Raw genomic sequence first — 22,967 nt, forward strand, 5'->3', positions numbered from 1 at the left:
TGATATTGGCTAGGTTATTCAGAGAGTCTGCATGGGTGGGACACAGCCGGAGAGCTGTATGATAACAATCTTCTGCTTCAGCAACACTGCCCTTCTCTTTGAGAGCGTTTCCTAGGTTGCAGTAAGCATCAGGGAAATGTGGTTGCAATTCAATAGCTCGCCTGTAGGTGTCTATTGCCAGATCCATCAGGCCTTGCTCATAGTATACACAAGCCAGGTTGCCATGTACCACTGCATGATTTGGACTCAAGCTTAGGGCACGAAGGTAAGCTGCCACAGCTCTGTCCAAAATCCGTGCCTCTTTGAAGACATTTCCTAAATTGATATAAGCATCCAGAAAACTGGGGTCAAGGGTGACAGCCTTTTCAAAGTGATGAATTGCAAGCCAAATCTCCCCTTGCGCATTGAAAACACAGCCAAGATTACTCCAAGCTACTGCAAAGTTCGGTTGTGTCTCAATTGTTTTCAAATAACATGCCTTGGCTTCTTCCAAGCCACCCAGGGCTTCGAGCAGGTTCCCAAGGTCACTGCGAACACAGTACAAATCAGGATTTTACTGAAGAGCAGAGACATAAGCTTGTACTGCCCCTTCCATGTCGCCTGCTGCTACCAATGCGGCTGCCAGGTTAATATAACCATCGATGAAATCTGGTTTGTGACGCAATGCATGCTGGTAATGCTCAGTTGCTTCCTGAAACTGCCCTCTTTCCTTGTACACATTCCCCAAATTCGAATAGGCTTCTGCCAGAAGAGGGTTCTGTTTAATTGCCAGAGTACTAAAGTGGGCAGATCTGTTCAGCCTTCGACACTGGAAGTGTATAGATGAAAGTAATAAAAGTACACCAGTATTGCCTGGCTCTTGTCTCCAGAGCTGCATGCAGTGTCTCTCAGCTGTCTCAAAATCTCCTGCCTGATATTCTCGATGTGCCAACTCAGCTAACCCTTGGAAGGAAAGCATACGTTTCGTCGGTTCTGTGCTGTCGGCCACATTGCCCACGTAAGACGCCATCTGGAGCTTCTGGAGAGAGTGAAAAAAAGGGGGTAATTGAGTCCCGCTGCCGCCACTACTGGCAAGAATGTTTCTAGAGGTAGCAAACACGAGCGCAGCAGCCGTACCACTGCTTTGGCAGGATTAAGCAGCGGCAACAGTTACAGGCACCGAACCTTAGGAACTCTGGTTGGCCATCTACCTCTCATGCTCTTGAAATCTTAATTCTTTTTTTTTTATTAGTTTCTGCTTTATAACAAAGTGAATCAGTCATACATATACATCTGTTCCCACATCCCTTCCCTCATGCATCTCCCTCCCTCCCACCCTCCCCATCCCACCCCTCCAGGCGGTCACAAAGCACCGAGCTGATCTCCCTGTGCTCTGCGGCTGCTTCCCACTATCTATCTACCTTACGTTTGGTAGTGTATATATGTCCATGCCTCTCTTTCGCTTTGTCACAGCTTACCCTTCCCCCTCCCCATATCCTCAAGTCCATTCTCAAGTAGGTCTGTGTCTTTATTCCCGTTTTGCCCCTAGGTTCTTCATGACATTTTTTTTTTAATTCCGTATATATGTGTTAGCATACGGTATTTGTCTTTCTCTTTCTGACTTACTTCACTCTGTATGACAGACTCTAGGTCTATCCACCTCATTACAAATAGCTCAGTTTCGTTTCTTTTTATGGCTGAGTAATATTCCATTGTATATACGTGCCACATCTTCTTTATCCATTCATCCGATGATGGACACTTAGGTTGTTTCCAGCTCCGGGCTATTGTGAATAGAGCTGCAATGAACATTTTAGTACATGTCTCTTTTGGAATTATGGTTTTCTCAGGGTATATGCCTAGTAGTGGGATTGCTGGGTCATATGGTAGTTCTATTTGTAGTTTTTTAAGGAACCTCCATACTGTTCTCCATAGTGGCTGTACCAATTCACATTCCCACCAGCAGTGCAAGAGTGTTCCCTTTTTTCCACACCCTCTCCAGCATTTATTGTTTCTAGATTTCTTGATGATGGCCATTCTGACTGGTGTGAGATGATATCTCATTGTAGTTTTGATTTGCATTTCTCTAATGATTAATGATGTTGAGCATTCTTTCATGTGTTTGTTGGCAGTCTGAATATCTACTTTGGAGAAATGCCTATTTAAGTCTTCTGCCCATTTTTGGATTGGGTTGTTTGTTTTTTTGATGTTGAGCTGCATGAGCTGTTTATAAATTTTGGAGATTAATCCTTTGTCAGTTGCTTCATTTGCAAATATTTTCTCCCATTCTGAGGGTTGTCTTTTGGTCTTCTTTATGGTTTCCTTTGCTGTGCAAAAGCTTTGAAGTTTCATTAGGTCCCATTTGTTTATCTTTGTTTTTATTTCCATTTCTCTAGGAGGTGGGTCCAAAAGGATCTTGCTGTGATTTATGTCATAGAGTGTTCTACTTATGTTTTCCTCTAAGAGTTTGATAGTTTCTGGCCTTACATTTAAGTCTTTAATCCATTTTGAGCTTATTTTTGTGTATGGTGCTAGGGAATGATCTAATCTCATACTTTTACATGTCCCTGTCCAGTTTTCCCAGCACCACTTATTGAAGAGGCTGTCCTTTCTCCACTGTACATTCCTGCCTCCCTCCTGCGTGGGTTTATCTCTGGGCTTTCTATCCTGATCCACTGATCTGTCTTTCTGTTTTTATGCCAGTACCAGACTGTCTTAATTACTGTAGCTTTGTAGTATAGTCTGAAGTCAGGGAGCCTGATTCCTCCAGCTCCGTTTTTCGTTCTCAAGATTGCTTTGGCTATTCGGGGCCTTTTGTTTTTCCAAACAAATTTTGAATTTTTTTGTTCTAGTTCTGTGAAAAATGCCAGTGGTAGTTTGATAGGGATTGCATTGAATCTGTAGATTGCTTTGGGTAGTAGAGTCATTTTCACAATATTGATTCTTCCAATCCAGGAGCATGGTATATCTCTCCATCTATTTGTATCATCTTTAATTTCTTTCATCAGTGTCTTATAATTTTCTGCATACAGGTCTTTTGTCTCCTTAGGTAGGTTTATTCCTAGATATTTTATTCTTTTTGTTGCAATGGTAAATGGGAGTGTTTTCTTGATTTCATTTTCAGATTTTTCATCATTAGTGTACAGGAATGCCAGAGATTTCTGTACATTAATTTTGTATCCTGCTACTTTACCAAATTCATTGATTAGCTCTAGTAGTTTTTCGGTAGCATCTTTAGGATTCTCTATGTATAGTATCATGTCATCTGCAAACAGTGACAGCTTCACTTCTTCTTTTCCAATTTGGATTCCTTTTATTTCCTTTTCTTCTCTGATTGCTGTGGCTAAAACTTCCAAAACTAGGTTGAATAAGAGTGGTGAGAGTGGGCAGCCTTGTCTTGTTCCTGATCTTAGTGGAAATGGTTTCAGTTTTTCACCATGGAGGACAATGTTGGCTGTGGGTTTGTCCTATATGGCCTTTATTATGTTGAGGAAAGTTCCCTCTATGCCTACTTTCTGCAGGGTTTTTATCATAAATGGATGTTGAATTTTGTCGAAAGCTTTCTCTGCATCTTTTGAGATGATCATATGGTTTTTCTCCTTCAACTTGTTAATATGGTGTATCACATTGATTGATTTGCATATATTGAAGAATCCTTGCATTCCTGGAATAAACCCCACTTGATCATGGTGTATGATCCTTTTAATGTGCTGTTGGATTCTGTTTGCTAGTATTTTGTTGAGGATTTTTGCATCTATGTTCATCAGTGATATTGGCCTGTAGTTTTCTTTCTTTGTGACATCCTTGCCTGGTTTTGGTATCAAGGTGATGTCGGCCTCGTAGAATGAGTTTGGGAGTGTTCCTCCCTCTGCTATATTTTGGAAGAGTTTGAGAAGGATAGGTGTTAGTTCTTCTCTAAATGTTTGATAGAATTCACCTGTGAAGCCATCTGGTCCTGGGCTTTTGTTTGATGGAAGATTTTTAATCACAGTTTCAATTTCAGTGCTTGTGATTGGTCTATTCATATTTTCTATGTCTTCCTGAGTCAGTCTTGGCAGGTTGTGCATTTCTAAGAATTTGTCCATTTCTTCCAGGTTGTCCATTTTATTGGCATAGAGTTGCTTGTAGTCATCTCTCATGATCTTTTGTATTTCTGCAGTGTCAGTTGTTACTTCTCCTTTTTCATTTCTAATTCTATTGATTTGAGTCTTCTCCCTTCTTTTCTTGATGAGTCTGGCTAATGGTTTGTCAATTTTGTTTATCTTCTCAAAGAACCAGCTTTTAGTTTGGTTGATCTTTGCTATCGTTTCCTTCATTTCTTTTTCATTTATTTCTGATCTGATCTTTATGATTTCTTTCCTTCTGCTAGCTTTGGGGGTTTTTATTCTTCTTTCTCTAACTGCTTTAGGTGCAGGGTCAGGTTGTTTACTCGAAATGCTTCCTGTTTCTTAAGGTGGGATTGTATTGCTATAAACTTCCCCCTTAGAACTGCTTTTGCTGCGTCCCATAGGTTTTGGGTCGTCGTGTCTCCATTGTCATTTGTTTCTAGGTATTTTTTAATTTCCTCTTTGATTTCTTCAGTGATCACTTCGTTATTGAGTAGTGTATTGTTTAGCCTCAATGTGTTTGTATTTTTTACACATCTTTTCCTGTAATTGATGTCTAGTCTCATAGCATTGTGGTCGGAAAAGATACTTGATACAATTTCAATTTTCTTAAATTTACCAAGGCTTGATTTGTGACCCAAGATATGATCTATCCTGGAGAATGTTCCAGGAGCACTTGAGAAAAATGTGTATTCTGTTCTTTTTGGATGGAATGTCCTATAAATATCAATTAAGTCCATCTCGTTTAATGTATCATTTAAAGCTTGTGTTTCCTTATTTATTTTCATTTTGGATGATCTGTCCATTGGTGAAAGTGGGGTGTTAAAGTCCCCTACTATGATTGTGTTACTGTCGATTTCCCCTTTTATGGCTGTTAGTATTTGCCTTATGTATTGAGGTGCTCCTATGTTGGGTGCATAAATATTTACAATTGTTATATCTTCTTCTTGGATTGATCCCTTTATCGTTATGTAGCGTCCTTCTTTGTCTCTTCTAATAGTCTTTATTTTACAGTCTATTTTGTCTGATATAAGAATTGCTACTCCAGCTTTCTTTTGATTTCCATTTGCATGGAATATCTTTTTTCCATCCCCTTACTTTCAATCTCTATGTGTCTCTAGGTCTGAAGTGGGTCTCTTGTAGACAGCATATATATGGGTCTTGTTTTTGTATCCATTCAGCCACTCTGTGTCTTTTGGTGGGAGCATTTAGACCATTTACATTTACGGTAATTATTGATATGTATGTTCCTATTCCCATTTCCTTAATTGCTTTGGGTTTGTTATTGTAGGTATATTCCTTCTGTTGTGTTTCTTGCCTAGAGAAGTTCCTTTAGCATTTGTTGTAAAGCTGGTTTGGTGGTGCTGAACTCTCTCAGCTTTTGCTTGTCTGTAAAGGTTTTAATTTCTCCATCCAATCTGAATGAGATCCCTGCTGGGTAGAGTAATCTTGGTTGCAGGTTCCTCTCCTTCATCACTTTAATTATGTCCTGCCACTCCCTTCTGGCTTGTAGAGTTTCTGCTGAGAGATCAGCTGTTAAACTGATGGGGATTCCCTTGTGTGTTATTTGTTGTTTTTCCCTTGCTGCTTTTAATATGATTTCTTTGTGTTTAATTTTTGACAGTTTGATTAATATGTGTCTTGGCATATTTCTCCTTGGATTTATTCTGTATGGGACTCTCTGTGCCTCCTGGACTTGACTAACTATTTCCTTTCCCATATTGGGGAAGTTTTCAACTATAATCTCTTCAAATATTTTCTCAGTCCCTTTCTTTTTCTCTTCTTCTGCTGGAACCCCTATAATTTGAATGTTGGTGCGTTTAATGTTGTCCCAGAGGTCTCTGAGACTGTCCTCTGTTCTTTTCATTCTTTTTTCTTTATTTTGCTCTGCAGCAGTTATTTCCACTATTTTATCTTCCACCTCACTTATCCGTTCCTCCGCCTCAGTTATTCTGCTATTGATCCCATCTAGAGTATTTTTCATTTCATTTATTGTGTTTTTAATCGATGCTTGATTCATCTTTAGTTCTTCTAGGTCCTTGTTAACTGTTTCTTGCATTTTGTCTATTCTATTTCCAAGATTATGGATTTTAGAAATAGAATCTTGGATCAGCTTTACTATCATTATTCTGAATTCTTTTTCAGGTAGACTGCCTATTACCTCTTCATTTGTTAGGTCTGGTAGGTGTTTATCTTGCTCCTTCACCTGCTGTTTTTCTGTCTTCTCATTTTGCTTATGTTACTGTGTTTGGGGTCTCCTTTTTGCCGGCTGCAGATTCGTAGTTCCCGTTGTTTTTGGTGTCTGACCCCAGTGGCTAAGGTTGTTTCAGTAGGTTGTGTAGGCTTCCTGGTGGGGGGTACTAATGCCTGTGCTCTGGTGGTTGAGGCTCGATCTTGTCTTTCTGGTGGACAGGTCCACGTCTGGTGGTGTGTTTTGGGGTGCCTATGGCCTTATTATGTTTTTAGGTAGCCTCTCTGCTAATGGTTGGGGTTGTGTTCCTGCCTTGCTAGTTGCTTGGCATAGGGTGACCCGCACTGTAGTTTGCTGGTCGTTGACTGAAGCTGGGTGCTGGTGTTGGGATGGAGATCTCTGGGAGATTTTCGCTGCTTGATATTATGTGGAGCTGGGAGGTCTCTTGTGGACCCGTGTCCTGAAGTTGGCTCTCCCACTTCAGAGGCACAGCGCTGGCTCCTGTCTGCAGCACCAAGAGCCTTTCATCCACCCGGCTCAGAATAACAGGGAGAAAAAGTAGAAAGAAGGAATTAGTAGAAGAAAGAAAGAGAGAGGGAAAGAAAGGAAGAAGGGAAGAAAGGAAGGAAGGAAGAAAGAAAGAAAGGAGGGAGGGAGGGAGGAAGGATGGAAAGAAAGAAGGAAAGAAAGGAGGGAGGGAGGGAGGAAGGAAAGGAAGAAAGACAGGAGGGAGGGAGGGAGGAAGGAAAGAAAAAGAAAGTGGAAAGAAGAAGGGTGGGAGGGAGGGAGGGAGGAAAGAAAAAGAAAGAAGGAAAGGAGGAGCGGAAGGAGGGAGGGAGGAAGGGAAGGTAGGAAAAAAAGAAAGAACAGGTAAAGTAAAATAGAATAAAGTATGAAATATAGTAGCGTTATTAAAATTAGAAAGTAATTATTGAAAAAAAAAAAAAAACAAAAAACAAAAAAACGGACCGATAGAACCCTGGGACATATGGTGGAAGCAAAGCTATACAGAGAGAATCTTACACAGAAGAATACACATACACATTCACAAAAAGAGAGCAGGGGGAAAAATCAAAAGTCTTGCTCTCCAAGTCCACCTCCTCAATTTGGGATAATTCGTTGTAAAAAGAGGAAAAGGGCGAGAAGTCTGAAATCTTGCTCTCTAAGTCCACCTCCTTAATTTGGAATAATTCGTTGTAAAAAGAGGAAAAGGGGGGAAAGTCTTAAATCTTGTCCTCAAAGTCCACTTCCTCAATTTGGGATGATTCGCGGTCCATTCATGCACTCCACAGACGCAGGGCGCATCAAATGGACCGTGGAGCTTTAATCCGCTGCCTCCGAGGCTGCACAGAGAAATTTCCCTGTCTCTGCTCTCACAGCTCCCGGGTCTCAGCCTTGGACCTGGCCCCGCCTCTGCGTGGAGGTCGCCGGAGGGCGTCCGTTCTTCGCTCAGACAGGACGGGTTTAAAGGAGCCGCTGATTCGGGGGCTCTGGCTCACTCAGGCAGAGGTGAGGGAGGGGCGCGCAGTGTGGGGCGGGCCTGCGGCGGCAGAGGCCGGCGTGACGTTGCAGCAGCCCGTGGCGCTCCGTGCGCTTTCCCGGGAAAGCCGTCCCCGGGTCTCGGGACCCCGGCAGTGGCGGGGTGCACAGGCCCCCTGGAAGGCGGGGCGGACAGTGACCTGCGCTCGCACACAGGCCCCGCGGCGGCGGCGGCGGCGGCGGCGGCGGCGGCGGCGGCGGCGGCGGCGGCGGGCGGCGGCGGCGGGCGGCGGCGGGCGGCGGCGGCCGACGCCTGTGTCCGAGGTCCGCGCCTTACCCGCGGCTCGCGCCTGACTCCGGCGCTTCCCCAAGCAGCCCTCTTAATGCCCTCTCCTCGCGCACCAGGAAACAAAACGGAAAAAAGTCTCTTGCCTCTTCAGCAGCTCCAGACCCTTTCCCCGGACTCCCTCCGGGCTAGCCGTGGTGCACTAACCCCTTCAGGCTCTCTTCCTGCCGCCAGCCCCAGTCCTCTCCCTGCGCTCCGACTCGAAATCTTAATTCTTAACCCTGCCCTCTTCCACCATTTTTCTCCTAATCAGGGAATAAAAATTACCTATCCATTTGCCTTAGAAGAAATCAAAAGTCAGTAGTCCAAACACTTTTTAAAATATTGTTTTCTGTCCAGTTGGAAATGAAGTACATGATTGACTTTTCTTCATCATTCATATAGTCAACGTGGAAAACATTAGGGCCATGAATTTCAATACAGTAAGATGAGAAAATTTTAAATTGGCCTTCCCAAACCACTAATAAGTAACCGATGTTGTATATAATGCTAAAATCTTAGAGACTGAGTTTGATATTTTAAAAGTTCTGAAAACATTAGCTAATTTCTCCTCATCAAATTTCTCATGACTCAAACCTAAGTATTACTTTTTAAAAGATAAATTTATTTATTTTTATTTATTTATTTTTATTTTGGCTGCATTGGGTCTTCAGTGCTGCGTGCAGGCTTTCTCTAGTTGCGGCGAGCGGGGGCTACTCTTTGTTGTGGTGCCGGGGCTTCTCATCACAGTAGCTTCTATTGTTGTTCCACAACTCTATGGGTTCCTTCTTAGGTCCTACGAAGAACCCTAGAAATTAGTTCATGTAATTATATGTTTTTGCAAAATTGCCAAAAGTGAGATATTTTAACTTCCATCAGGTAAGACCAGCATCTATTTCTTTGCCAATTTTTCTTCTATCATAGTCCGCTATGTTGGATCATATTGGATTGGTCACAGGCTTTTTTGAAATCCGGCTAAGGAGATGTTTTAAGTGAGGCTATTATGTGATTTTCAGACACCACCATATGTAATTGACTATATAATATCCCATTACAGGAATAACTTCCAGTACTCTTACTGACTACTCTACTGACTTAACTAGCACAAGACACAGAAGCGTAAGGACAAAAACCACCTTACAATATAGCCATGTCTTGCACTTCACAGCTCTCAAAGCATGTGCATTTGAAGAAGAAAAAAAGAACTGAAAAGTATAAAACCAGAAGTTAATCTGCGGAAAATTATTTCAATCATCAGGCATGTGAAAGATAAGTCAAAGATTCAGGTTTCTTCAATGCTTAGTCAAAACGGAAATTTCCTTCTGTCAAGAATATACTCCAGGGCTTCCCTGGTGGTGCAGTGGTTGAGAGTCTGCCTGCCAATGCAGGGGACACGGGTTCGTGCCCTGGTCCAGGAAGATCCCAAATGCCGCATAGTGGCTAGGCCCGTGAGCCATGGCCACTGATCCTGCATGTCCGGAGCCTGTGCCCCGCAACGGGGAGAGGCCACAACAGTGAGAGGCCAGCATACTGCAAAAAAAAAAAAAAAAAAAAAACACCAATATACTCCAGGGGCTTCCCGGATGGCACAGTGGTTAGGAAGCCACCTGCCAATGCAGGGGACACGGGTTTGAGCCCTGGTCCGGGAAGATCCCACATGCCACGGAGCAACTAAGACCGTGTGCCACAACTATGGAGCCTGCTCTCTAGAGCCCGTGAGCCACAACTACTAAGACTGTGAGCCACAACTACTGAAGCTTGCGTGCCTAGAGCCTGTGCTCTGCAACAAGAGAAGCCACCGCAATAAGAAGCCTGCACACCACAACAAAGAGTATCCCCCAGTCGCTGCAACTAGAGAAAGACTGCGCACAGCAACGAAGACACAACACAGTCAAAAATAAATAAATAAATAAATAAATAAAAGAATATACCCCATCAATAATGTGTGTAATGGAATGGTGTGAATGAGTATTTTATCAGAATTCCTGTAATGCACAATCCTATAGCAGTACTGAAATCAGTAATGCATTTATAATAGTAAATATTTATGAGGAAGTAATCCATAGAGGTTTTCTCAAAGTTAACAATGAAAATTGATGTGACATTATCAATAATAAATTGTGACGCTGAAATAAACTTTTCTAAACTATTAATAACTAAAAGCAAACTCTAATCAACCATGTTAAAAGAAATCTATGTCTATAAACTACAAAGTTTATTCCTTAAAATTTTATTTCTAAAACACATAAACTGTCATATGAGGAGGCAGTTAAAGAATATATAGCTACAAGAGTTGGGAAAAAGTCTTATAGAGACACATCTGGCAGTAGTTAATTTTCAAATGTCATTTTTCTAGATTTTGTGACACCTATAGTATTGATATTTGAAAGCATTTAAAAAATTGTAATTTGAAGATTTGCTATTTCCAGGTAGAGTAAAATATTTTGAAGCAAAACAACATTTCCACTGAGAAAAATTTAAAAAACCAAATAAAATAGTCAGCATTCAATCAAAAAGTTCTAGACATACCAAGAGATAGAATCATATGACTAAATTTCTAGGAAAGGAACAGATAATACAACAATATTTATATAAGATATTGTGTATCTTTATCAGGAAAAGTCTTTATCAAGAAAAGACTTTAAAATCATCAGAATTAATATTATATTTTATTTATTTGTATATTTTATTTATATATTTATATAAAGGACTTAAAGATAAAGCCCTAGTTAAGGCAGTGACAAAAGCAGTAGCAGTGGGAGTGAAAAGAAATGGTTATATTCAAGGATATTTTGTCAGTAAAAGTCCAAGTTCAAATGTCTGACTGCATACATGGGATGGATAGATGGAGTGGGAAAAATCAAAGTTAACTATAGAGGTTCTAGTGAAGATGGGGTTGCCATCACCCAACCCAAGGGGTTGCGATCATCCCCAAGGTCTAGGAGACTCAAGGGAAGGTTGTGGTCGAGGAAAAGTTAATTGCTGGGAAAATAAGACTCCCAGTCTCTCCATCTCCTTATACTAGTTTTTTTTTAACATCTTTATTGGAGTATAATTGCTTTACAATGGTGTGTTAGTTTCTGCTTTATAACAAAGTAAATCAGTTATACACATACATATGTCCCCATATCTCTTCCCTCTTGCATCTCCCTCCCTTCCACCCTCCCTATCTCACCCCTCTAGGTGGTCACAAAGCACCCAGCTGATCTCCCTGTGCTCTGCGGCTGCTTCCCACTAGCTATCTATTCCTTATACCAGTTTTGTTTTTCTGCTCATATACGTAGCAGCATTTCATTCAAGGGGAAAGTCATTGATCTGACTGGTCAAATTAAAAACCATAGTTCAAGGCACATTTACAGTGGTTAGTTCCTCCACAATTTAGAAAGTAACGTTCACAATTTCCCTCTTCCTACACCGCAGAACACATTGGCCATTCCTCCAAAGTCTCCACTCCATAGAGTGGACCAGAGATGACGTTAGCCCAGAACTGAGAGCTTGGCATGAGATGGTGTCAACCCCACCTAGAGCTCTGGCATAAGTTATGACCCAACCCAGTTCTACAGAGAGCTCTGCATGGAATCTTGTCTCAGCCATAATAATGTGATTCTGTTTTTCATTTGGTTGTCTTCTTTGCTTAACTTTCCCTGGCCACTCTGACAAACAAAATTTCAGGCAATCCTGGGCCACTCACTAACTTTATTCCATCTAATGTTATCCAGATTCCCAAGAAAATTACTAACAATAAAGGGGGAAATTTGGAACATGGTGAGTTTTAGGTGCCTGAAATATACAGGTAACTGAATCCAGTTAAGTAGAAAATTATTTGGATCTCAAATATGCCAGTAGAAGAGCAGACTAAGCTCAATTTAATGTACTCTTACTGGAGACACATGTAAATTCTGGGTCAATTTTGAACAAGTTAAAAGCACATAGCTGAGATTAAAAGAAAGAAAGGAACACCTGCATGTTTCAGAAAGTAACAGAGAAATTAAATCCAGAGAAATAAGAGCAGACTGATGTCTATGGGTTCCGTTCCTTAGTATAGGCCTTATGTAAATAGGGGCTGGAGCTAGAAATCTAACATTACCTTGAGGCCAGGAATTTAGACCCAGGATGGAACAATATTGAGAAGTTAGTACAGATATCCTACAGAAATTTCATGAGGAACTGCTTAGTCCATTAAGAGGGCCAAGGGAGGTGGTGAGGAAGATTGGTATCTCTTGAAAACCTTCAGGTACAGAAAACATCAACACCTCTGAAAAGTAGGCCTTCCCAGAGTTGTGATGGCCAGGTTGTCACTAACCTGTAAGGCCCTGTAGGAATCAGAAAATGCAAGGAGAGTAATTCAAAGAAAAACAGATGCAGGATGGGTGTGGCAATAAATCCTAGGACCCTATCAGAAACAAAATTAAAACCACTCTAGAGGGAAATTTTAACAAACCAGGGCAGAGAGTATCCTAACCAGAATAGAATAATAATTCTGAGGAACTTACTTTACTTATTTAAGTAATATTCAATGCATTTCCATGGCCAGGCCCTTTTGAAGAATTCTAAAACATATACAAACAATTCATTGACATCTTATATATCCCACCATCCAGAGCAAAATTCACTTAAGAACTGTACTGGTGGAAATTGGGCAGCACTATGGAGAAAATAAAATGTGTTTACCATCAAAAAACATGAAGGTAAGAAAGCTAATGTCTAATTTTTTTAATTATCCTGTGGTTTCTTGAAATCTTTTGAAACCCAAAATAGAGACACCTAGGAGGAAATGAAGATTTAAATATTTAGAGATTTATCAACTCATCTATAAAAGCTTTATTAATCTCTTCTTTTAATAACATTCCTGAGAGGTATAAATGTGTCCAGTGATAGGGTTGAATAAGCCTGAGAGAATTTCAATTGTTTACTATTCTTGGTCAGCTCTTAAGACCTTTCAGGAGCATCTTGATTTTCATGGCCTCATCCAACAAAAGCAGGATATTTTACAGAATGTCCTGGGCCACTTTTTGGCTTGCTTTTGTGTTTATGTTTTTGGTTTTTTCACATCGGGCGGTACATTAGGCTACCTATTGCATACTCCCTCATTCATGCATGCACTCATTCCAACAATATTTACTGAGTTGAGACATTTAATTAACACTCAATAAATGATGTTTAGATGAATGAATGCGCTTTCTATCAAAGTAAGTGTAAGTACTGAGAAAAATTACAGAATGTATGATCCCAGCCCCACAAAAGCTTATAACTGTGTTGAGGATATAAAAGATGCTGATGAAATAACTAATATATCATATTGGACAGTTTCTAAGTTCAAAAATGAGTTTTTATAAATAATCAGAGCCTAAGGAGGACAAAGAAGGGACAGTTCATTATGGGTTGAATCTATCAATAAATGTACATTTCAGATGAGATTTGAGATTGACCTCAAAGAAGAGGACTTAGATATATGAACAGAGAACAAAAAAGGCATGGTGATAGCATGTGCATAGATAGAGTGGCCAATATTTATGTTCTTCATTAAAGATAGTTAGAGATAACCCAAATGTAACTGTTTCCATGGGCCCATTCTCAGTATCCAAAGAAAACGGCAAATCCTATCTTAGTAAAACTAATGAAAAACACAGTCTTTAACAAAGAGATTGTGAAGGAAAGGGGGAGAGAAAGGCTTGCATCCCACACCACACAACAAAACTTATTGAATTATTTGTTTAATTTTCTCCCTCTGAAAATTTCCTCTCCCTCTCTCTGTACGTCTCTCTTCTCCCACATCTGGCCACACTCTACCAGCCATCTTTCCAGATCTTTCCAGAACTCTCCATCCTAGTTTCATTAGGCCACAATTTAAACATCTCACAGGTCTCCAGGATGCATCCACATCACTTATTCCACAAAGACAAACAAAGGACACTTCTCAGGATCACGTTTCTTTGAAGGAAGAGGTCATGAGGGTGATTATAAATAATATAAGGTGGAGAGCAGTGACTTAAAATACCATTTTTCAGCTTAGAATGTGAATACAGGGAACTTTGGGAAACTAGAAAATCTAGAAAGGATTCACTGATAATTATTTATGTTCAATGAATAAAATAAGATGTACTAATACGGCTAAACTCGGACAGATTCACTTTTTCAAAAGTTGCTTTCACACACCTTCACTATTGGGATGTTTGATAAACACACCTTTCCTTCTTTACTTTCTTCTTTCTTTGCAGATACTTGCACCAAACTTTCAAACAATAAGAACCTTCCCATAAGTCCCTTGCCAGGCAAGAATAAGGTATAACAATCCAAACAAATTTTTGAAGAAGATAACTGGTTGAAAGCACAGGAAAAGAGCTGGGTTTCTCTTATTCAACAGTCACATAATGAGTAATGTGCGAATTGGTTTAAAAAGTCTCTCTGCATGAGGGGCTAAGGTTAAGATTAGAACTTCTGAGGCCAGAAGAGCAAAACGACTACAACAATCCACATATTTTCAAGAGCTGCCCTTTGGATGTGAGGGATTGATTTTTCCCACTATTTTTTCAGCAACCCAACTGGTGTCTTTATTAAACGACATAAGAGAATACAGTGTGGCCAAGAAGGCTTAGATTTCCTTAGCCCCAAGACAGATATTCTCCAGTGACTGTCCACCCACATGAAAAAGAGAGATTTACAAGAGGAAACTGGATACAACTGAGTGTACTTTAATTTTACCTGAATTATTTATTTTGTTTACAATTCTCCGCTGAAGTGCCTACACTAATATATTTTTAAGAACATTTCCTTAAGTTGAAATATTCATTCAGTATATTCATTTACTATAATTTAGAAAAGCCAAATGATTTAGGCAAATTCATTTCTATATTGCCACAGCAGTGTATTGTGAACTAAATGACACCTGGCAGTTCTTTACTCAGATACTAACTCAATTAGAAGGCAGAACAAGGACACCTACCAATTCAGGGAGGGAAAGGTCACTTAGCCTCTGTAGCTGTCTTAGGTCTCTTATCATCACAGTAACAAATTGAAGACTAAAGACCATATGATCATCTCAATAGATGAAGAAAAAGCTTTTGAAAAAAATTCAATATCCATTCATGGTAAAATCTCTCCAGAAAGTGGGCATAGAGGGAACATACCTCAACATAATAAAGGCCATATATGACAAGCTCATAGCTAACATACTCAATGGTGAAAAGCTGAAAGCATTTCCCCTAAGATCAGGAACAAGACAAGGATGCCCACTCTCACCACTTTTATTGAAGGTAGTTTTGGAAGTCCTAGCCACAGCAATCAGACAAGAAAAGTAAAAAAATAAAAGGACTCCAAAATGGAAAGGAAAAAATAAAACTGTCACTGTTGGCAGATGGCAGGATACATAGAAAATCTGAAAGACACTATCAAAAAATTATTAGAGCTCAAAAATGAACTTGGTAAATTTGCAGCATACAAAATTTATATATAGAAATCTATTGTATTTCTATACACTAACAGTGAACTATCAGAAAGAGAAATTAAGGAAACAATCCCATTTACAATCACGTAAAAAAGAATAAAATACATAAGAATAAATCTGCCTAAGGAGGTAAAAGACCTGTACCCAGGGAACTATACGACACTGATACAAGAAATTAAAGATGACACAAACAGCTGGAAAGATATACCATGGTCACGGATTGGAAGAATTAATATTGTTAAAATGACCATCATACCCAAGGAAATCTACGGATTCAATGCAGTCTGTATCAACATATCAAGGGCATTTTCCACAGACCTAGAACAAATAATTTTAAACTTTGTATGGAAACACAAAAGATCCTGAATAGTTAAAACAGTCTTGAGAAAGAAGAAGACAACTGGAGGAATCATGCTCCCTGGCTTCAGACTGTGCTACAAACCTACAGTAATCAAAAGAGTATGGTACTGGCACAAAAACATCGATCACTGGAACAGAATAGAGAGCCCAGAAAGAAACCCATGCACTTATGGTCAATGAATCTATGACAAAGGAGGCAAGAATATGCAATGGAGAAATGTCTGGGCTTCCTTAGGGATGGTTTCATCAATTAATTTGTTTTCTTAAATGGACCATACTTTTCCATGTCTTTGTATACCTTGTGATTTTTTTGGTTGAAAATTTGTCTTTCAAATAGTATAATGTGGTATCTATGGAAATCAGATTCTCCCACTTTCCCAGGGTTTCCTGGGCTTTTGATTGTTCAAGGCTGTAGTAGTCTGTTTAGGGACCTTTCCAAACTATTTTTGCAATGACTGTTTTCCTTATCGTATGTACGCACTGAAGTCTCTGTTCCTTTAGTTCATGTTTAGCTAATGTTTTGACAGAGATTTCCTTGAATTCCTGCACCTAAAACAAACAAAAATAAATATACACAAGCACATCCACATGCACACTCAAAACCACACACCTCTGCCCATTGTGCAGATTGCTGGATCACTCCTTCAACATTTAGCTGACCTGCATTGAGTTCAGGGCTCAGCCCATGGTCAAAGCTTAGAGACTCCTCTGGTGTTTTCAGAACATGCATCTTATCTTGAGTATGCATGTGGCTTTCTTAGTTTCTCCAGACACATGTGTACTTTTTGTAGGTTCTAATTTCCCAAAGAATCTCCCCCAACTTTGGCTCCTGCATCTTCTGTGGTCTACTGTATTTCAATGCACAGTCTTCTGCCCCAGCCATCTGTGCTTTGTTAGCTCACCTTGCACTTTTTTTGAGCAATGACCGCTGCTTTTCCAGACTGTGTTCCAAGTTAGCTAAGGCAGAGATAAGCATCTTGTGTCAGTCCTTCAGGTAGCTCCCAGACAGGTTAGAACAGATACACATAATAATCTGACAGTACGGTCTCTTCTGCTCCCTCCTGAAGCAGGATTGAGGGTCCCATACTAGGAATGGTCTGCTGCTACTTTAAGACTATCACTGCATTAAGACTCCACCACTTTAAGAACATCACTACACTAACAGTGGATGGGGCAAGGGCAAGTAAAAATGCCACAAAGCTTTCCTGCCATTTTCAAATTGCCTCTTCCCTGGTTCAGTATGTGTTTGGTTGCTATAAATCTTTGGCTGATTTCAGGACTAAGAGAAACCAAAAGAAACCCACAGTAAGAAACAGTACAATCAAACTCTCAGAAGCCAAAAGACAGAAAGAATCTTTTCTCCCAAAGGAGAAAGAAAAAAGAAATTTGTTACAAAGCAGGGATCCTCAAAAAGATTAGAGCTAATTTCCTATATGAAACCACGGAAGCAAGAGGCCAGACATATTTAAAGTGCTGAAAGAAAAACATTGTCCACCAAGAATTCTATATTTGGCCAAACTGGTTTCAAAACTTAGGGAGAAATTAACGCATTCCCAGATGAACAAAGGTTGAGGGCGTTTGTTTTACAACTTCCTACCACTGCCCTAGGAGAAATGCTAAATTGAACCTTCAGGTTGAAATGAAAGGACACTAGACAGCAACTCGAAGGTGTAGAAAGAAATAGAAATCTCCAGTAAAGATAAATACATGGGCAAATACTAAAGTCAGTATTGTGTTATTGGCTTGTAACTCTACTTTTTATTTCTTACATGATTGAAAAAACAAATGCATAAAATAATCATAAATTCATGTTATTGGGCTCACAAAGTATAAAGGTGCAATTTGTGACAACAATAATGTAAAGAGGAGGAATGGAACTGTAGAGGAACAGAGTTTCTGTGTGCTACTGAAGTTGGTTTCAATTGAAATTATATTGTTTTAACTTTAGAATGGTAAATGTAATCTTCTTGAGAACCACAAAGAAAATATCAATAGACTATATGCAAAAAGAAATGAAAAGGGAATCAAGGGTTCACCACAAGAAAATCGGCTAAGCACAGAAGTCAGTAATGGAGTAAATGAGGGGCAAAAAATGCATAAGACATACAGAAAACAAGCAGGAAACAGACAGAATTAAGTTCTTCCTCATCAGTAATTTTTGAAAAAGTAAGTGGATTAAGCTCTCCAATAAAAAGATAAGCATTGGCAGAATGGACTTTAAAAACAACCATAATCCAAGTATATGCTGTCCGCAAAAAACTCACTTGATTGCAAAAGACACAAGTTGCTTGAAAGCTAAAGCATAGCATAAAATATCCCAAGCAAATAGTAACAAAAAAGAAAGAGAGAGAGAAAAAGAAAGGAAGGAAGGAAGGAAGGAAGGAAGATAGATCTGGGATGGCTATGTTAATATCACACAAAAAAAACTTTAAATCAAAAACTATCACAAGCGGAAAAGGAGGCCACTATAAGTTGATAGCAAGTTCAATCTATCAAGAAGATATAACAACTATAAACATATATGTACCAAACAACCCCCAAATATGGAAAGCAAACATTGACAGAATTGAAGGAAGAAATAGATAGTTCTAAAATAATAGTTGGAGATCAATACCTTGCTTTCAATAATGGATAACACATCTAGACAGAAGATCAGTAGAGAGGTAGGGGGACTGAATAACACATTTAACCAACTAAACCTAACAGCCATATATAGATCACTCCACTCAACAACAGCAGAATACACATTTTTCTCAAGTACACATGGAACATTCTCCAGGAGAGACCATATGTTAGGCCACAATACAAGTACCAATACATTTTTAAGAAATTGAAATCATACAAAGTATCTTGTTTAACCACAGTGAAATGAAGGTAGAAATCAATAACAGAACCATTGATAGCCATTTCCCAACATGCCTGCCACACATGATATAAAGCAATGAAGGGAAAACCATAATTTACCATTTAGAAAAGTGGGAAAGAGGACATACCATTGACACAGAGTGTGTGTTGTTTCCCGTTGTCAGGGATAGAAATAAATTAGCATCATTTATTCATTAGTGTGTTAATTTCTTGGTCAATCATTGGGCAGCCAGTGTTTCTGCCACATGGGAAGATTACCTATACTCAGTGTTGAGTGGAGCCAACCTTGAAAGGGACATTTTAAAGGATTATACTGTGATGGGCTTCGCAGTACCCTTCCTCGTATGCCAGTATTTAGGCTGGGGTATTTCCATGGAGTGTGTACAATCGTAGGCCCCAGTTCACCAGAATTTAGTTTGACTCGTTTTGTTAATACATTCCCTCAGTACTTTGTCTTTTGTATCCTTTTGCATTTACTTCATTCTTTATTATCACTGCAAAACAACTTTGTTTCCTGTTCAGATGCCAAAAAGTGGATATCAATACCTCCTGAGTTTTACACATCACAGATCAGTTTTGGATATCAGGGACAGAGACAACAGCTATTTCCAATGAGTTTGAGACATACTTTGAACATGTGATTAACATGTTGAGTGTTGAAATGTGTGTCGAGCTCATTATACTTGCTCTAAAAGGTTTCAAACTGCAAAGATTTAAAAATCTTTATCTTTGAATAGTTTTCCTGTGCTGTCCCTTTGTGTCAGACTGTTAAGGTGCAGTCTGGCACCTTAAAATAATGTGGCTTTGTAACCAATTATTTACATGTTGTTTTATCCACAGAGAATCTTTTTTGAAAAATAAAGTTATTTATTATTTATTTTTGGCTGTGTTGGGTCTTTGTTGCTGCACACAGGCTGTCTCTAGTTGGGGCGAGCGGGGACTACTCTTCGTTGTGGTGTGCGGGCTCCTCATTGCTGTGGCTTCTCTTGTTGTGGAGCACGGGCTCTAGGTGCTGGGGCTTCAGTAGTTGTGGCACGTGGGCTTCAGTAGTTGTGGCTCATGAGCCCTAGAGCACAGGCTCAGTAGTTGTGGCGCACTGGCTTAGTTGCTCTGCGGCATGTGGGATCTTCCCAGACAAGGGCTCGAACCCATGTCCCCTGCACTGGCAGGCGGATTCCAAACCACTGTGCCACCAGGGAAGTCCCCACACAGAGAATATTAAGGGCAAAACATACAACTCGATTAACTACACTTCCTCCTGTTCACATTTCCCTCATCTTTTCTTCATCTTCTGTCTATGTATCCTTGACCCTGTTTATATTAAGTGCTTTTACCATTATATTTGATTGTCTGTATTCTGATGAGTTACCACAATGATTTATGAGACACGGTAGGATATAAATGCATTCAAGTAATATATATATATATATATATATATATATATAATATATATATATATATACCTGTATATATATATATATATATGTGTGTGTGTGTGTGTGTGTAGTTTGCTTGAGTGCAGTGTTTTTTGTTTTCTGTACTGAATTCATTAGCATGGGTCGGTATAAAATTTAGCATAGGTCAATATGTAATTTGTAAACTAATAAAGTCTTAAAAGTGAGGAAATAAGTCTTTTAAATTTAATTATTTATTGTAAAGAGCAGAATAGCATACATAAACAGGTGCCTAATGAAAACTTGTATTCTAATTTGAAACTCTCATGAAGACCTATTTTTTTGTTCTTCTAATGGTATGATAGTAGGCCATTTGGTTATTTTTATTTTTATGGCTTTAACTTTAGAACAATTAAATATTCATAAATTTTAAAAAGTATTTTTCTTTATTTGATGGGGGTGGGATACTGGAGAAATGAAAGGTCAAACACCTACTGAGGAATCCATACTTGTCTATATAGTGTGTACTTTTATTTCAATAAGTGATTTAAAATTCCTAAAAGGATGCTATAATAAGTTATTATGCCATTTTACAGACTGAATTAAGTGAATTTCTGGGAGGTATGAAATTTGCCTAAGGCTATTCAGCTGCCAAGTGGTAGAAGTGAGAATTAAATCCAGGTATACCTATCACCAAAGTTTCTGCTCATCTCTTTACATCATCCACTTTTAATAGCCAATGCTTTCCTGCTTACAAATATGACTGAGGTTTCCAGACAGTCAACATTGCTTTTTAATCAGATAGAAAAATGACTGTTGCTTCTCTAAAGACATATTCCTTTTCCATTAAGTGACTTTAGTTGTTCAAATAATACTTCCAGACAGTAGTAATCATACAGTTGGAGACTAAGAACAGAACTCAGGGATGTGTCTAGCAGTCAGTAAAGACCAACTGGGCTCACTGATGATACTTACGGTCATTTCCTCTAGACTAACATAATCTTATTAATAAGACCCTAATAATTCATAGTACTGCCCTTGCCTGATTGTTCATCTCCCTCTATCACTCTCTCTTTCCCCAGATTATTATTATTTTTGATAATTTTTGGTGAATTAAATTCAGGGATTAGTATTCAGGAGTGCTAGTCACAAAAGCAGAGAAACTTAGCTCGCACCAAAGGAAGAAAATAGAGAAAAAGTATAAATTATATGAATACACACATATCACACATGTACCAACTATATGTTGCACTTCTCCAAAATCTATTCGGTATCTGCACATTTATTGTATATTAACAGTAAGACTAGAAATGAGTGTAACGCTCTGTTTACAAGATACAGAAAACAGACCCAAATATGGAAATTACTGGCAATGAGAATGGGGAAGAAAGGCTACAACAACGAATGTAGATGATATTTTTGTTTCTTAGCTATGATGCCAAATATTGAACTTTCAACTTGAGACAAGGAGGCCATAAAAAGTTGTATTCGTTTCCTAGAGGTGCCATGACAAAGTACCGGAGACTGGGGAGGTTAAACAACAGAAATTTACTCATTCACAGTTGTAGAGGCTAGAAATCTGAGATAAGGTGTCAACAGGATTGATTTCTTCTGAGGTATCTCTTCTTGGTTTGTAGATGCCATGTTTTCCTTTTGTCTTCACATGGTCTTCTCTCTGTTCATGTCTGTGTCCTAATATTTTCTTTTTATAAGGACACCAGTCATATTGAATTAGAGCCCACCCATTTGACCTCATTTGACTTCAGTTACCTATTTAAGGGCCTTATCTCCAAATACAGTCATATTACGAGGTATTGGGGGTTAAGACTTCCACATACTAACTTGAGCAGGACACAGTTCAGGTGATAATAGAAGATAAGAGTAATTTAAGCAAGTAAGTAACTATTGTTTACAGTGAGTTGCTTTAAGGATACGAATTTACTCAAGAAAAACAAGAAGAAATTACATAACACTGTGTGTTATACAAAGATATTAAATTAATCATCATAACCTCCTGTGAGATGGGCATTAAATTAGACTAAGCAAGAGTAAGCAACTTATCCAGAATTGTATAGTTGGTACCTTCCAGAATTTAAACCAGGTATTTTTCCAGTTCCATTCTACCTTATATATTCATTTCATTATTTGAAATGAATTTTGAGTCTTCATTTTGCTTAGTTTCTGAAGTTATATGGGGATAGAATGGAGTTGGATATTTTCAGTGACATTCACACATGGGGAAGGAAATTGAGTCCAGAAGCTTCAGCAATGTTTCCATGGAGAACGCTAACAACAGAACCAGAAACACCGTTATCCTTTTGGTTCAGTGATCTTTCCTAAAGCACTACAAGAATCAATTTTAAGAAGCCCAATGTTTTCCAAACTTTCACCAATGGGCTCTCTAGGGTCCCCTAACAATACCTAAGAGACTAACTACTTTCACATTCCAAGCCACTTAAGACAAGGGGTTCTGATTTTTCTCTGTGAGGAAATCAAGTGACAATCATAGCTGGTAATTTAGGATAGTTTCTTCAGGGCCCAGGCAAAACCTAATACACAAGTAATAATCATTGTTAAGTGCATCTTTGACAAGGATTCATCAAGTATCAAAGAGGTCTATAAATTGGGAGAAATTATGATCAAAGACAAACATAGACCACAGATATTTAATTAATGCTCAATTATTTATGAGTTTAACTTTGGTTAACCTCATTTTCCTTCTTCTAGACAAAGAGACCAGAATACTTACCTTCCAAAACAAGATTTATTGTGTTCCTTTAATTCAAAGCATACAGTGACTTCTACATTCACTCCACCAAGTTTT

The 22,967-nt window shown here is 39.1% G+C and overlaps 1 protein-coding gene across 2 annotated transcripts; it reads right to left on the minus strand.

Moving 5' to 3' along the window:
- Positions 1–397: 397 nt before the first annotated feature.
- LOC308610392 (UDP-N-acetylglucosamine--peptide N-acetylglucosaminyltransferase 110 kDa subunit-like) lies at positions 398–22,967 on the minus strand. 2 transcript variants are annotated; one of them, XM_081259543.1, is made up of 2 exons: positions 22,893–22,967; positions 398–1,018 (listed from the first exon to the last, which is right to left on the minus strand). In XM_081259543.1, the coding sequence occupies exon 2, from the start codon at positions 1,007–1,009 to the stop codon at positions 554–556; it is 456 nt and encodes a 151-aa protein (XP_081115669.1). In that variant the 5' UTR covers positions 1,010–1,018; positions 22,893–22,967; the 3' UTR covers positions 398–553. The 2 variants fall into 2 exon arrangements, 1 of the variants encoding a protein (XP_081115669.1); XR_014014540.1 differs by lacking the exon at positions 398–1,018 and adding an exon at positions 22,259–22,429 and having other exon boundaries at positions 22,893–22,947.

This window comes from Mesoplodon bidens (assembly GCF_964165515.1).
Source record: "Mesoplodon bidens genome assembly, contig: HAP1_SCAFFOLD_352, whole genome shotgun sequence".
NCBI lineage: Eukaryota > Metazoa > Chordata > Mammalia > Artiodactyla > Ziphiidae > Mesoplodon > Mesoplodon bidens.

Bases quoted from the DNA above. Each gene is read 5' to 3' on its own strand.
- LOC308610392 (XM_081259543.1), bottom strand. From the start codon at position 1,009: ATGGCGTCTTACGTGGGCAATGTGGCCGACAGCACAGAACCGACGAAA.